Source organism: Myxocyprinus asiaticus, chromosome 4, assembly GCF_019703515.2.
Source record: "Myxocyprinus asiaticus isolate MX2 ecotype Aquarium Trade chromosome 4, UBuf_Myxa_2, whole genome shotgun sequence".
Classification (NCBI taxonomy): Eukaryota; Metazoa; Chordata; class Actinopteri; order Cypriniformes; family Catostomidae; genus Myxocyprinus; species Myxocyprinus asiaticus.
The window spans coordinates 9,278,482-9,295,478 of record NC_059347.1 but is presented as its reverse complement, the minus strand read 5'-3'; the positions used below and the strand labels follow the sequence as shown (position 1 = coordinate 9,295,478).

General features: G+C 40.2%; 2 protein-coding genes across 6 annotated transcripts in view; one reads left to right on the top strand and one right to left on the bottom strand.

Annotated features, from left to right (window-relative positions):
• LOC127437179 (smoothelin-like) overlaps positions 1-16,997 on the top strand; it is a 120,466-nt gene that overhangs the window by 1,068 nt on the left and 102,401 nt on the right. The window lies entirely within an intron of this gene.
• On the bottom strand, positions 83-2,395 carry LOC127437339 (uncharacterized). Its single transcript, XM_051692176.1, has 5 exons — positions 2,170-2,395; positions 1,618-1,957; positions 721-989; positions 494-632; positions 83-388 (listed from the first exon to the last, which is right to left on the bottom strand). The coding sequence occupies exons 1-5, from the start codon at positions 2,367-2,369 to the stop codon at positions 260-262; spliced, it is 1,077 nt and encodes a 358-aa protein (XP_051548136.1). The 5' UTR covers positions 2,370-2,395; the 3' UTR covers positions 83-259.

The following is a 16,997-nucleotide window of genomic DNA, read 5'->3' as shown; positions in this document are numbered from 1 at the left end:
ACAGAGTTTATTAACAAACAATTTATTACATACATATTTATACTGTGTGTGTGTGAGTGTGTGTGTGTGTGTGCGTGTACTAAGGGACACACATCTGTGGAACAGCACAAACCACCAAAATCACACATTGACCCATGCCTACTAGACGCAAAGGATATCAGTTGTCCAGCTGCTTTTGTATGTTGGCTGTCTGGCACGCTTAGAAGTCAGCCAGCGGTCCACGGCAGGAGTGGGATCGAACTCCTCGACAGAAGGCCCCTCAAGGCTGATCCTCATCGGTGGTGGAGACCCCAAGGCAGCTTCTTGTCGAATTCTTAATCCGGTGCTGCGCACAGAAGCCTCGCTCACACTGGGCGGCTGAAATGGGCTGCACCAACTCCAGGATGTTCTAGGGAAAAGATATTTTTCAATTTCATTTAAACTCTTACCATTAACTTAACAAAACCAACCATAGAAGGATACTATACATAACCAGTTAGGACTGTTAGTCTACCTTGTAATCGTGCCTGTAGGGGTCCTTTGTCAACATGGTCTCCCACAGGCCACTGTAGGACTTGTCCTTGAAATTGTGGCTGACCAGGATTTTCAGCCCCTGCCACTCATCCTGGATTGCAGCCATGTTGCACCCCGATCTTCAGGATTGAACGGAACAAGTGAGTTTGCAAATATGCAAACATAACATTGTTTCATATGGCAATGCAGTGACAAATAAATTCTTACCTCTTTAGAGGCTCCTTGAAATGCCTCATCAGGTATGCCACACCATCATCGCCAAAGGTGAGAAGGCTGGCCTGGTCTTCTGGCCATGTGTCAGGGTTTAGCACTCTGAAAGACTCCACTGGGGTCTGGACACCCTCATCCTTCAGCAAATCACCAAACCTGGCTTTGAGATCATCCACGCTGATGTTGATGGCCGCCTCCATGTGCTGCTTCAGCTGGGGATTGGTGAGGTCCGTGAAGCCTTTCAGATTCTCCTTCAACGTTATTCCCTTTAACAGAAATATCACACACACACACACACACACACACACACAGAGACACACACACCAACACACAATGAAATGTCTGGCTATTTTTCTGTCTCCCATAAAAAAAATGTAAAGACTTTTCCACTGCATTTCCCTCCTTATCCTCAAATCGTTCTATTGGGCAATGAATACATTGATTCTCACACTGAGAATCTGTCTTAATCATCGATTTTAATCATTGATTTCGCTTACATCCTAACAAGCTCTCATCCTAACACACCTGGAATCTCCTTTCATCACCCTGCTGCTGAGCAAGCATGGTCTGGATCTTCTCCAGCATGCCTCCTGCCTTTGCCCTAAGCTTTAGTGCTTCAAGTCTAGTCACTGTCTTCCTCAACTCTGATGTGGCTTGTGGGAGGATCAGGTAATTCCTTTGCAGGGTGAGGCTAAGTGAGGATAGCTCCTCAAACATGTCTGAGAGAAAATGGCAGAATACACAAAAGAGTGCATTCTCCATTTCCCACTTTATCTGTTAAGTAGTGAGAAAATAATCTGTCACCTGTCAATTACTTAATTCTGAAAGTTCATTTGAGTCTTGAACCTATTTTTTAAAACTAGTGTGGTATTCCATTTCCTGTGTAAAACTGACCTTCTTTGCCCGTCCTTGAACTTCCGCTGTTGTTGATACTATGGCCAGGTGCTCCATGTGCTGCAGAACAACGGAGTACTGGCCTTCGTCAGTGGCAAGGTACTTGTCTTGTGCATGCCGTAGGAACACTTTGAGGGCTCTGTGGACATGGGAGATCCAGCAAGTTCCCTTGACGCTAGACGATGTGCAAATATCCACACCGAGCTCTTGCCCGAGAACATAGAGTTCTCGTTTGGATTTTTCGCTGAAGTGATACGTCTTCCATATCAGATTCAGAAGATCGTACAGGACAGACACCTTTGGCTCTTTCTTCTGAATGGCCAGTATTGCCAGCTCTAGTCTGTGAAAGTCAGAACAGAATATTCCAAACAATTCACCGTCTCCATCCCCCCCATCTCTTGTGCCAACAGAAAACAATAATTCTGTGGGATTTACCATTCCAGCACTTAGCGCACGCACACAGACAGACAGACAGACACACACACACAGTATTGTTTAACATTCTCTGCTAGCAAATAAAACTAAATCATAGAGAATTTATTAGTTACAAACCTATGTGGCATACAGTGGATTGGGATTATATGCCCCCCTGCCTCAATCTGCAGGTGGGCAATTACTCCCCCACGGTGGCCCATGTTCACGGAGGCACCATCTGCCCCGAAGGAGATGCACTTCTTCATCCATGACCCTCCATCCTCCTCTGGGCAAACAGCACAAAATGTGGCCTTGGTGGCATCCAAATTACCTCGCATGACAACACAAAAAAACAATTATACAAAAGTATTTCTGACAAACTAAATTATCTCCATTATGAATAATGATTAAACTTAACACAAGAATAAAGCCTATAAAGAGGAACAACTCACCAATGGCATGGGAGTGCTCAAGGATCTGTTGTCTGACCAGGAGATTGACTGGCTTCCCATCCTCCAAAATGCGTACGTAGACAATCTCGCATTCGGTGTTGGATATATCAGTGTCTCTGTCTATTAGAATGGCAAGATATTTTGCGGCTTTCAGCTTCGCTGACAGGCTCTCTCTCATTATGTCAGCAATTTGACCGATCATCTCCGCACATCTTGCATCATTGTCATATGTGGAATTAATGTCAACTCTGTTTTTGTGGTGGAGTCTGATAAGCGGCCCAAATTTGACGAAAGGTTCTTCTTCTTTCGCAATGAAGTATGCAATGTTTATTTTTTTTTTCATCTGCCTCCTCTTCTCCTCCTCAGTCAGCAGTACTTGCCTCCTCAAGACTGCTGACACCGTGCCTGATGGTTTCTCCTGTCTCAACAGGTACAGATCTCTGCACTGGATATGCCGCCGCGAGATGTTATGTTTCGCTACGCTATCTCTTTTCAGATGCGGGTTTCCTGACACGAAGGACGAGTTGCCTGCCTGTTTCTGCCCTCTACAACATTTGCAGGACATGACGTTGTTTTCGAACTCCAGCCATGGGAACATTTTGAGCCAATTCGCATTGAATCTATATGTTCTCCCTCCACCGGCTACAGTGGACGCTGAAGTGACAGCAGAGGTCACGGTAGCTTCGCTAACGTTGTTCTCAGCATCCCTAACGTTAGCTGCCATGCCAACGTTAGCTGCCTCAGGTAAACCTTGTGAAGAGGCTTCATTAGTTGTACCTTGCGAATCCCCCTCGCAGGATTCCACTTTCTCCTCGTCTCTTTTTCGCTTAAAATAAAATTGAATGGGCTTCATTTTCAGCGACATCTGCACGTTAACTTATAGCCTATACCGATACTTTTTTCCAGTGTTGTTCACCTTTCTCTCTCTGACTGGACTACCTCATCACAGAAAACTCTACTGTGGTTGGCGCATGCCGCTTGTGGAATGTGTGTCTTGTAATTTTTAAACAATTAGCAGTGGGGGGAAATAGATTACGATAGGTTGTAATGATTAATCGCACACTGTGCTCGTAAATAATTTTTCCGGTTCGCACATATCTATTTTTAGGGGCAAATGCGAGTGAAATACTCGCACTGTAGAGCCCTGCTGTGGCTTTTTAAATTGCAATTAGTGTCTGTGTATAAATAGTCAATGAGTTTGTTAGCTCTCATGTGGATGCACTGAGCAGGCTAGATACTGAGCCATGGGGAGCAGAAAAGAACTGTCAAAAGACCTGCTTAACAAGGTAATGGAACTTTATAAAGATGGAAAAGGATATAAAAAGATATCCAAAGCCTTGAAATTGCCAGTCAGTACTGTTCAATCACTTATTAAGAAGTGGAAAATTCGGGGATCTCTTGATACCAAGCCAAGGTCAGGTAGACCAAGAAAGATTTCAGCCACAACTGCCAGAAGAATTGTTCGGGATACAAAGAAAAACCCACAGGTAACCTCAGGAGAAATACAGGCTGCTCTGGAAAAAGACGGTGTGGTTGTTTCAAGGAGCACAATACGACGATACTTGAACAAAAATGAGCTGCATGGTCGAGTTGCCAGAAAGAAGCCTTTACTGCGCCAATGCCACAAAAAAGCCTGGTTAAAATATGCCCGACAACACCTTGACACGCCTCACAGCAGTGACGAGACCAAAATAGAGCTTTATGGTCATAACCATAAGCGCTATGTTTGGAGAGGGGTCAACAAGGCCTATAGTGAAAAGAATACCATCCCCACTGTGAAGCGTGGTGGTGGCTCACTGATGTTTTGGGGGTGTGTGAACTCTAAAGGCACTGGGAATCTTGTGAAAATTGATGGCAAGATGAATGCAGCATGTTATCAGAAAATACTGGCAGACAGTTTGCGTTCTGCACGAAAGCTGCGCATGGGACGCTCTTGGACTTTCATGCATGACAATGACCCTAAGCACAAGGCCAAGTTGACCCTCCAGTGGTTACAGCAGAAAAAGGTGACGGTTCAGGAGTGGCCATCACAGTCTCCTCACCTTAATATCATCGAGCCACTCTGGGGAGATCTCAAACGTGCAGTTCATGTAAGACGACCAAAGACTTTGCATGACCTGGAGGCATTTTGCCAAGACGAATGGGCAGCTATACCACCTGCAAGAATTTGGGGCCTCATAGACAACTATTACAAAAGACTGCACGCTCACTGATGCTAAAGGGGGCAATACACAGTATTAAGAACTAAGGGTATGCAGACTTTTGTTGCCATGTTTTGTTTTATGATTGTGCCATTCTGTTATAAGCTACAGTTGATTATGAATCCCATAAGAAATAAAAGAAATGTGTTTTGCCTGCTCACTCATGTTTTCTTTAAAAATGGTACATATATTACCAATTCTCCAAGGGTATGCAAACTTTTGAGCACAACTGTATATTCAGATAGACTAATTAAAAATTTTCTGATTTGTCATTGCATTCTTGCACATAATGGATAACAAAAAATACATTGTAAATATGTAATTGACACTTTTCAAAATTTGTCAATTGCGACAGCTGTAATTGTAATCCTGGTTATTTTTTTCCCCCCGATTAATCGTGCAGCCCTACTCTATCTGTAAGATTTTGTGAGACTGATGGGTAAAATTCATGTTGGCAGTTGGGATCCACAATATATCATTCAATATATCATATGGGCTGATATTAATAATGTTTATTATTATTATATTTTTTAATAATCGATAACAGTCTGATTTGGATTTTTTTTCTGTTGAAATTTTTTTTTTCAAAAGTGTTAAACAGTTATAGGTTACATCTTACAGTTCAATATAATGTTTTGATGCCAGATTCAAAAATTCTAGATGAATCTGCCATAATCAGTGGTCCACAAAAATCAGTTTTTTAATTGCCAATGCAGATATATCAAGAGAGCTGGATAGCAGATAGGCCATATGATGCCAATAAAAGACATAATACAATTTAATAATGCCAAATGGGACACAACATTTCTTAAATTAAGTTAAAAATTAATTTATCTTGTGCAATATTTACTCCAAATTCTTTCAAATTTGCTCAGACTTTTGAACTAACATAAGGGGGAACTAACACTTTTTAATTTGCTAAGCGAACACTGTTGGCCAATGCCAACAATATTAAAATGACCAATTATCAGCAATCGGCTTGGCTGAAATATCACTGGCCAATGGCTATAATATTGATTATTATTGATTATTGGCCATAACATTGAAATTGCGACTGGTATCGGCCATAATTTCTGTATTGTTGCTAGTTAGCAGACATGACATGTTCTAATTCTGGTATAGGCATAAGAAATATTATTGCATTAACCTGCCTGAAGCTGTTATTCCAAATGTCATGAATGACAACAGTATCAACACCTCCTTAGCAGGTTTTACCTGAGTCTGGTATTGGTTGAGTAACACGGTGGTGGTTGTGACTCACTTGGGGCCCTAAAGGGTCATCACCGATCCTTCACCTGAACATCTAATGGTTAGACGGAGTCCTGGAGAGGCCTACAAGCCACAGTGTCTCGCACCAACTGTGAAATTTGGTGGAGGATCAGTGATGATCTGGGGGTTCTTCAGCAAGGCTTTAATCGGACAGATTCATCTTTGTGAAGGACGCATGAATCAAGCGTCGTACATGGTTATCCTGGAAGAAAACTTGCTTCCTTCTGCTCTGACAGTGTTCCCCAACTCTGAGGATTGGTTTTTCCAGCAGGACAATGCTCCATGCCACACAGCCAGATCAATCAAGGTGTGGGTGGAGGACCACCGGATCCAGACCCTGTCATAGCCAGCCCAATCTCCAATCTCCACCTGGAATGTTATCAAGAGGAAGATGGATGGCCAGAAGCCATCAAACAAAGCCGAGCTGCTTGAATTTATGCGCCAGGAGTGGCATAAAGTCACCCAACAGCAATGTGAAAGACCGGTAGAGAGCATGCCAAGACGCATGAAAGCTGTGATTGAAAATCAGGGTTATTCCACAAATATTGATTTCTGATGTTAAAACATTAGTATTGAGTTGTTTAAAAATGAATATTATTTTTACTAAAGCAAATAAATGCTCTAAATGACAATATTTGTATTTGGAAATTGGGAGAAATGTTGTCAGTACTTTATAGAATAAAACAAAAATGTTCATTTTGCTCAAACTCATACTTATCAGTTTCTCTGGATTTATTATTTATAATTTTGCAGTGGTCTCTTAATTTTTTCCAGAGCTGTATATTATAGCACTATAATACAGTAAAATTGCGGCTGACTTCCTTTTGATGGTGGCTGACTTCCTGTTCCGGTTGCTGCTGGCACACTGCACGAGTGTTTGTAGCTTGCTAGCCTGCTTAGCATTGCTTATTCTTATACGTTCATCGTTGCCATTTTACCACGTGCTTCGAGTTTTTCCGCTTTTCTACTGTTTGAACTGCGTGTATTTTACCGCGCACACCTGTTTTCTCTCCTTTTTTTCATTTCCCGCTTGTCTACATCTCGCGTCTTGACTGCGTGCATTCGTTTTCTCCAGTGTTTTACACGGATGATAGCATCAATCTCAAACATCTGCTGATTAGGAATGACATCGAACCACATCGATCTCAAACCCTCGCCACTCAAGATCAACCATAACAACAACAAACAATTGCGGTAAGTCATGTCATCTGCTTATGTTATTTCTTCCTGCATTACATGCCACATGTTTGCTATAGATTCTTCCATCAGCATTGAGGGATTTACATGTGATAAATGTAAGGAATTAGTCAAGCTGACGGAGAAGGTTAATGAGTTCGAGGCACGCATCCGAACGCTAGTGGAGGTCAGTGAGAAAGAGAAGCCGGTAGATACAGTTTTGGATGTGGATAGTACAGCGAGCAACACACACACTTTGGTTTCGGATGTAGATCCCCAGCAGAAGGGTATTTGGATGATGTCTCGGCGGCATACATGCTCAGCAAAGCGACACCACTCTCCCATTCCTGTTAGGGTTTCCAATCGAGAATTGAGTAGATTTTCAAAAAGATTTATGTCGGAACTAACGATGTCCGGCCTCGTCAGTCGGAGATCACTAAAGATAATGTTAAAGAGGTGTGTGAACTTGCAAAAATGATGTCAGACACTGTAATATGCTTTGGCCCCCTCCCTGCTCGTCGTGGTGATGAGGTTTGTAGTAGATTAGTGTCACTGAACCTGGATGTCTGAGTGGTGTCTGGAGAATAGCATAGGATTTATAGACAATTGGAAGAGTTTTTGGGGTAGACCTGACTTGCTAATGAGGGACGGACTCCATCCCTCCAGGGAAGGTGCTGCTCTCCTCTCTAGTAACTGGGTTCATAGTCTTAATAGTGATAGTATTTGACTAACTGGGGCCCAGGTCAGGAAGCAGACAAACTGGTTAATCCGAACATCTGCTAGCTGCCTTGAGGCGTCACACAGGTCACATAAACTACAACACATAGAGACTGTATCACCTAGATATCATATAGAGACTGCCTCTGTTCCCCTAACTACCAAACAAGAAACTCACTAAATCATTTAGAAAAAATTTCAAACTTGAACAAAGTAAAATAAGATAAACTTATAAAGGTAGGGCTACTAAACATTAGATCTCTTTCTACCAAAACACTAGTTGTAAATGAAATTATTACAGATCATAGTTTGGATGTGCTCTGTTTGACTGAAACCTGGCTTAACCCTTTATAGCCTGAGCCCAAAATTCCGAAAATTCCATTCTGTGCCAGAATATGATATTCATATCCAAATTCATATTATATTCATATTCATATAACATCACACACCTGAACTGTATATGCCATATTGAAGAGAAGAACTAGGGCTTTCAAATAATATAAATATATTTATGATTATTTAAGGCTAATCATCCTTTATCAATAAGATTTCACACAGCAATTTTTACAAAAATCTTCTCCAGCCACCATACTTCATCAGGCAACTGCATTTTCAACCATTTTAATTACAAGCTAGAGGGAACCTTGGAGGTAATTTCAAAAATAATTTTGTGAGCAATATAGAATAGCAGACAGATTAGAAATATAATCTATTGTTTAAAAGTTATGACCATTGTAGTGATTAGTGGGAAAACGGAATAAAACAAACATTTAGAATGTTAAGATACATTACACATGACCACTCCTCAAATACTCCTTTTTAGCACCTGCAATAATAAATTGAGATTGCATCTGAAATTGAAGGACACAAACACTGAAATATACATTTTATGTGTTCAATAAAACACACACTTTATTTAATTTGAATATTAGAATTACACACGAATTGCACAGCAAAACATACAAAATCAAACTTTCGAACTGTCTACAGTAAATACATTTTTAATAAAGAGTGTAGGAACAGAATATATATAAATTCATAAATACTCAACAACTGCAATACCTGTGGAGAGAAGAGAGGGAGAAAAGGGGAGGATGATGACAACAGTAAACACAGCCCAACCTAGGCCTCTTCGCGAAACTGGTCACACTCAGCTGAGTGCCAAGACTGCAAACAGTTCCTATCGCGAAAACCAAGCAAAGTCTTTTGCCATTACATTCCAGCGGGCAACAAGCTACTTTAGTTTTATTTTCAGTCCTACTTTTCCGATAGCATAGCCAACATCTCTTAGAGGACTCTTCATATTTAGGGACAGGGCTGTGTGGAGTGATGACGAAAGGGGGAACTACAGGCTTTAGTGTATGCAAAGGGAAACTTGCGTGAATATCGCTACCTCCCAGCTGACGAGCCAGGTTTTCTCTGAAATCTATCTGGGTTAAGTTCACTGGTCTGCGCTCATCCCCTGGTGCCGCATGAATGTGTTGCCATTCCTTAAACAATATGAAACTATTGACGTCGGCAATGTCTATGAAGTGGGAAAAAAAAGAGTCTTCCACCACTTTTTTTGTAGGACGTTGAAAGATTTTATCATTTGGTCTGACCCATCAACACCGCCCATGTTTTTGTTATAAACGCTGATGACAGTGGGCTGGAGGGCAACTTCTTTTGTCCAACCCAAGAAAATTGTACAATTCATTGGGGGTCACCTCCATCCAAGATCCTTGGTAGCTGGAATATGACGGACAGTTTAGGACGAGCTCCCACCCCTGACGGTTTGTAAAGCTGCATATCTCAGCAACTACAGCCTGAGTTAAAAACAGCACGAAAAAGTCAATTTCTCGCAATACCGAATGGACGGCTAGGCTTAAATGGGAGAGGTTTTGGTGCCTGTCAATCAATGTCAGAGTACGAGGGATAAGAATCAGAGTCAGAGCATTTAGGCTTTCTAGCTGACTTAGGACCTGTGCGAGAATGGCTAGCCATACCCAAAATAATAAGAGTAACAGTGCTAGATACATACACATTCATATATACCCATGTGATGGTCTTGGCTGGGGATCAGGTTCCATCTCATCCTCCATCTCCTCATGATCTGGGTCTTCCTGCAGTAGTTCCTGGTCCAGCAGATCTTCCTTCTGTGTGCTCATGCCCTCATGAGCCATGTCCTCAACAGTCAGCTGCCTCCTCCTCTTGAGGGTGCTGAGCAGGGAGCCATAGTCTCTATCCATCTCTACAACAGAAAAAAAGTACACAATTGGTAGCCAGCAGTATGTTCTTCACAAATCCGTACACTAAATAGTCACCAAAGGCTTGCAGACTAACCAGAATGTCCAACTGCAGACAACCTTCTCACACTTTCATTGTGAACAGGAAGCTTAGCTACACACAATCTAAAATCATGTCTGTGTGATGGATGGGTAGGCTATCTGCTAAATTATAGAAATATACACTCGCAGAGATATTTAAGCCTATTTGTAAGATTTATGTAATTTAATTGCATATAAAATTTCCATTCATTTGCATTACATAGTTTTAATATAAACATATTTTAGTGTATCTACCATTTTTTTTTTTTTTTTTTTTTTTTTTATATTACAAGGTAAAATCAACAAGCTAGATAACTTATCTAATTAGCAGGCCAGTTTCCAGGCAGGTTTGAACAGCGTAAAAGATAACAAAATTAGTCTGACCAGCGTCTGCTCTCTAGCTCACATTAATTCAGGCGGATTTTTCACAAGCGACAAAATTGGCCAGAAAAGTTATTCATATTTTGCTAAAAATGTACATAGTATTGCTAGCTAATGTTTATTTAGCAAGTTTCACAGAAATATTCTTAAAAATAGAGGCTAGCTGGCTGTCCGATGAACGCAGACGGTCATGTAATTATTTCCAGAAATAACTAGCATTACCCCTACAAATAAATGCTTCGTAACTAAAATGTTTTGACTTTCAATAGACAATATTGACAACACCTGTTAAATAACTTGTCTTACCTTGAAAGATCACCTCAGTTTTCAATTTGAAGCAGTAAGTCCAACACTGGAGGTAATCTCCCGGTGTATCCTCTCTGGCTCTGTTCAGGCAAATGGAGGATGACGCTGATGACGATACATTTATTATTCATGCCCAGTAACCCCTTAACCAATCATGTGCTTTTAGCTTATATTGTCATGAGTATCTAGCAGTTTTCAGAAATAAAATCGGTGATTGGACGGCGAAGATATTGAGACAGGAACCATGGGAATAATTGTTCCCAAATTTGAACGCTCTGGCTGGAAAGGGTTAAACTGGATGAATATATTAGTTTAAATGAATCTACTCCCCCAGGTTATTGTTATAAACATGAGCCTCATCTGATGGGTCGAGGAGGTGGTGTTGCTACAGTTTACAGTGAAGTTTTTGGTGTTACTCAGAGGACAGGATATAAGTTTAAGTCATTTGAACTAAAAATGCTTAATGTGACACCGTCAGATATAAATAAAAAATCTCTGTTGTCTTTTGCCATTGCTACAGTGTATAGATTACCCGGGCCATACTCTGGTTTCCCTGGTGAATTTTCTGTCAGATCTATAAGTTAATTTAGATTCACATAGATAATGACACATTGGGATTAGCAATTATCAATATTCTCTTGGAGTCAGACAAAATGTGACAGGACCAACTCATCACCATAATCATATGCTAGATTTAATTCTGTTATATGGAGTTGATGTTGATACTATAGAAATTCTACCGCAGAGCGATGACATCTCAGATCATTACCTCGTCTCTTGTTTGCTGCGATCAGCTAATGTCACTCAATCTACACCACGCTATCGTTCAGGTAGAACTATTCTTCGACCACTAAAGATAGCTTCACTAATAATCTTCCAGAATTGTCTCACATACTCAGTAAGCCAAAAAGTCTAGAAGAACTTGATGTAATAACAGAAAATATAAATACAGTCTTCTCTAACACTTTGATATTGTCGCCCCCCTTCAATGAAAGAAAATTAAAGAAAAAAGCCTTGCACCATCACACTCATGCTCTCAAGAAAGCAGCTCAGAAAATGGAGCGCAAGTGGAAGAATACAAAATCAGAGGTATTTCGCAGTGCATGAAGGATAGTGTCTGTAGCTACAGACAGGCACTAAAAGCTGCCAGGTCAGCATATTTTAGCAAACTCATAGACCACAACAATCCTAGGTGTTTATTCAGTACTGTGGCTAAATTGGTTCGAAATAAAGCATCGACTGAACCAGATATTCCGTCGCAGCACAATAGTAATGACTTCATGAATTTCTTTACTGATACAATTGAAATAATCAGAAGTAAAATTGGAACTATGCAATCAACTGTCACAGCACCTAAGAAAACAAACAGTGTCTCATAATTTTCCTCACAAGCAACTTCAATCCTATGCTGTCATAGGTCATGAAGAGCTAACAAAACTTAGCAAAAAATCAAAAGCCACAACATGTATGTTACATGTATGCCAGTACCAACTAAGCTCTTAAAAGAGTTATATTATTATATTATATATTATTAACTCCTCTCTATCCTTAGGACATGTCCCAAGAAACTTTGAAATGGCAGTTATCAAACCACTTATTAAGAACCCAGAGCTTGATCCTGGAGAATTGGCTAACTGCAGACCTTTTTCAAATCTACAATTTATGTCGAAAATACTAGAAAAGGTAGTGTCTTCCCAACTATGTATGGTATATATGAACAATTTCAGTCAGGATTTAGGCCCCCATCTCAGTACAAAGGCTGCACTTATAAGAGTTACAAATGACTTGCTCTTATTATCTGATCTTGGCTGCATTTCTCCTCTAGTGCTTTTAGATATTAGTGCTGCCTTCGACATGATAGATCATGACATTCTCTTGAATAGGCTGGAGAATTATGTTGGCATTAGTGGACTTGCATTAGCATGGTTTAGGTCCTATTTATCAGACCGCTACCACTTTGTATGCTTAAACGAGGAATTGTCGGTAAGTAAGGAGTGCCACAGGGACCAGTTTTAAGGCCTCTGCTTTTCTACTTATAAATGCTTCCCCGGGGAGATATTATCAGGAATCATGGAATAAGTTTCCACTGTTATGCAGACGATACACAACTTTATATTTCTTCTAAACCCAACAAAAATTCACAATTCTCCAACTTAGCAGAGTGTATCAATGATATCATAGAGTGGATGGCCAGAAATTTCCTTCTACTCAATTCCAACAAAACAGAGGTACTAATTATTGGATCAAAAACCTCTTAAAAATAAGCCGCTAAAATATAAATTGACTCTCGATGGGTGTACTGTTACGTGGTCTTCTACAGCGAAGAACTTAGGTGTTACAGTTGAAGTCAGAAGTTTACATGCACTTAGGTTGAAGTCATTTAACCTCATTTTTTAACCACTCCACAGATTTAATATTAGCAAACTATAGTTTTGGCAAGTCGTTTAGGACAGCTACTTTGTGCATGTCACGAGTAATTTTTCCAACAATTGTTTACAGACAGATTGTTTCACTTTTAATTGACTATATCACAATTCCAGTGGGTCAGAAGTTTACATACACTAAGTTAACTGTGCCTTTAAGCAGCATGGAAAATTCCAGAATATTATGTCAAGCCTTTAGACAATTAACCAATTAGCTTCTGATAGGAGGTGTACTGAATTGGAGGTGGACCTGTGGATGTATTTTAAGACCTACCTTCAAACTCAGTGCCTCTTTGCTTGACATCATGGGAAAATCAAAAGAATTCAGCCAGTACCTCAGAAAAAAAGTCTGGTTCATCCTTGGGAGAAATTTCCAAACATCTGAAGGTACCACGTTCATTTGTACAAACAATAATGCGCAAGTATAAACACCATGGGACCACACAGCCATCATACCGCTCGGGAAGGAGACGCATTCTGTTTCCTAGAGATGAATGTAGTTTGGTGCAAAAAGTGTGAATCAATCCCAGAACAACAGCAAAGGACCATGTGAAGATGCTGGAGGAAACAGGTAGACTAGTGTCTATATCCACAGTAAATGAGTCCTATATCAAATAAACTGAAAGGCTGCTCAGCAAGGAAGAAGCCACTGCTCCAAAACTGCCATAAAAAAGCCAGACTACAGTTTGCAAGTGCAAATGGGGACAAAGATCTTACTTTTTGGAGAAATATCCTCTGGTCTAATGAAGCAAAAATTGAACTGTTTGGCCATAACGTCTATTGTTATATTTTGAGGAAAAAGGGTGAGGCTTGCAAGCCAAAGATCACCATCCCAACCGTGAAGCATGGGGGTGGCAGCATCATGTTGTGGGGGTGCTTTGCTGCAGGATGGACTGGTGCACTTCACAAAATAGTTGGCATCATGAGGAAGGAAAATTATGTGGATATATTGAAGAAACATCTCAAGACATCAGCCAGGAAGTTAAATCTCAGTCGCAAATGGGTCTTCTAAATGGACAATGACCCCAAGCATACCTACAAAGTTGTGGCAAAATGGCTTAAGGACAACAAAGTCAATGTATTGGAGTGGCCATCACAAAGCCCTGACCTCAATCTGATAGAAAATTTGTGGGCAGAACTGAAAAAGCGTGTGTGAGCAAGGAGGCCTACAAACCTGACTCAGTTACACCAGTTCTGTCTGGAGGAATGGGCCAAAATTCCAGCAACTTATTGTGAGAAGCTTGTGGAAGGCTACCCAAAACGTTTGACCCAAGTTAAACAATTTAAAGGCAATGCTACCAAATACTAACATAGTGGTAGGGCACTTTGACAGGGACAGGGAATGTTTTCTACGATTAAATATCAGGAATTGTGAAAAACTGAGTTTAAATGTATTTGGCTAAGGTGTATGTAAACTTCTGACTTCAACTGTATATTTGATACCAATCTGTTTTTTGAAAATCAAATTTCCAGTGTTTGTAGAACAGCATTCTTCCACCTCAGATATATTGTTAAGTTACGACACATGCTCTGTTGCTGATGCCGAAAAACTAATTCATGCGTTCGTGACCTCAAGACTAGATTATTGTAATGCATTACTGGGAGGATGTCCTGCAAGTTTAATAAATAAACTTCAATTGGTTCAAAATGAAGCAGCCAGAGTGCTGATTAGAACCAAGAAATATGATAATATTAGCTCTATTTTATCATCATTACATAGGCTACCTGTTAAAGTTCGTATTAATTTTTAAATTCTGTTAACTACATACAAAGCTTTGAATGGTCTAACTCCACAGTACTTAAGTGACCTTCTGACACGCTATATTCCATCACGTTCATTACGATCACAAAATTCTGGCTTGGTAATAATTCCTAGAATATCAAAATCCACAAAAGGAGGTAGATCCTTTTCCTATTTGGCTCCTAAACTATGGAATAGTCTCCCTAACACTGTTCGGGACGCAGACACACTCACTCAGTTTAATTCTAGACTAAAGACTCATCTATTTAGCCAGGCATACACTTAATTTATCCATCAACTCACAATTAGGCTAATTTAGTTAGATGTTTCTGGTTCCGGCAGACCTATCATGATCAATAACTCTGCATAAAATTAAATTTGGCATTTATGCTAATATTATTCTATTTGTTTCCATGTCTCAACCTTGGGATTCATATCCCGAGGTTACCAGAGCCTGACAGATCCAGCTCTGTTCCTGCTTGGTGTCAGACTCCACTGCTATGTGTCGCTGAGTGATGACGACAAACTACAGCCGGTGCTAGCCAGACATCACTTCAGTCTTTTACGAGGGACTTCAGAGGATGAACTGATGCCAACTCTTACTGTAAGGCATCGGATACTTCATATGTCACTGCCTGAACCTTGGATTTAGGATGGACCCCACTGAACCTCACCGAAATGACCTGCCGGTTGAACTGCGATGCACCTCACTGATCTCTGCCTGCATCACCATTGTCTGTTGATGGACTGCACTATCAATTAATTGCCAACAAAAGCCTTCATCAGCCAACTAACAAAGAACAATTACATCTATGTGAACTTCTGCAGTTAATCCAGGATGGACTTCAAAGACATTAGTCATTAATGTCATAAGTCATAAATATTTTTTTAAGCACTGGACCTTAACACTTACTTAGTTTACTAATTTTAAACCATGACTTGCACTGCACACAAATAACTAATATTGGCATTATATTCATGTTGTTTAGTCAGAGGGGAACTGGCCCCTACAGTGAGGCTGGTTTCTCCCAAGGTTATTTTTCTCCATTAACCAACATCTTAGGAAGTTTTGTGTTCCTTGCTACAGTCGCCTTCAGCTTGCTCACAGGGGTTCTAAATACAATTATTATTTAATTATTAAATTTCTACACAATTTACAATCATATTTAATCAAACTACACAATGGTCACTCTAAGACTTTATAGATATTACAGTTTCATATTTTTTGTTAATGCATGATTTTCTGTAAAGCTGCTCTGAAACGATGTGTGTTGTGAAAAGCACTATACAAATAAAAATGTCTTGACTAAAATATAGACCTAAATTAATAGTTTAAAATGGGTTTTGTTCCTTTGCTTGAAAATTCTCTCATTATTTACTCACCCTCATGATATCCCAGGTGTGTATAACTTTTCTTTCTTCAGCAGAACACATTTGAAGAAAATTAGAAAAATATTTCAGCTCACTAGGTCCTTAAAATGCAAGTGGATGGCGATCCGATTTTTTAATCTCCAAAAATCAAAGACAGTCAGCATAAACATCATCCATACGATTCTAGCGGTTAAATTAATGTCTTCTAAAGCTATACGGTCACTTTTGGTTTGAGAAAAGATCAATATTTTAGTACTTTTTAACTCAATCATAGCTTCCGTTAGGCTTCACGAGTGGGTGGAGTTCAAGCGGTTTCTTGCGTGATGTATTCGTGTTGCCATGATACAGACGTAATCTCACATTCTCCACTCAGTTGAGACATCCATGATAAGCACACAAATGCACCATTGTGAGTAAAGAAACAGATAAATACAGATGTAAACCAAAACCAACCAAGCTATTGTACAGCGTTCCTCACTTGTAAACAGTGCTGCTCTTCCGGCTGTGACGCACTTGCCTCCGTTCTCACCTGTTTCAAATGCTAGTATGATTACATCACATGCGCATACCGCTGCTGACCGGAAGCATGATTTAGAGTTTAAAAAAGTACTGAAATATTTATC

Excerpts from the sequence above, each read along its gene's own strand:
- LOC127437339 (XM_051692176.1), bottom strand. The coding sequence starts at position 2,369 with ATGCGAGGTAATTTGGATGCCACCAAGGCCACATTTTGTGCTGTTTGC. Across the intron at positions 1,958-2,169 it reads ATCCACTGTATGCCACATAG|ACTAGAGCTGGCAATACTGG; the intron begins GTTTGTAACTAA and ends TGACTTTCACAG. Across the intron at positions 633-720 it reads TTCAAGGAGCCTCTAAAGAG|ATCGGGGTGCAACATGGCTG; the intron begins GTAAGAATTTAT and ends TCAATCCTGAAG.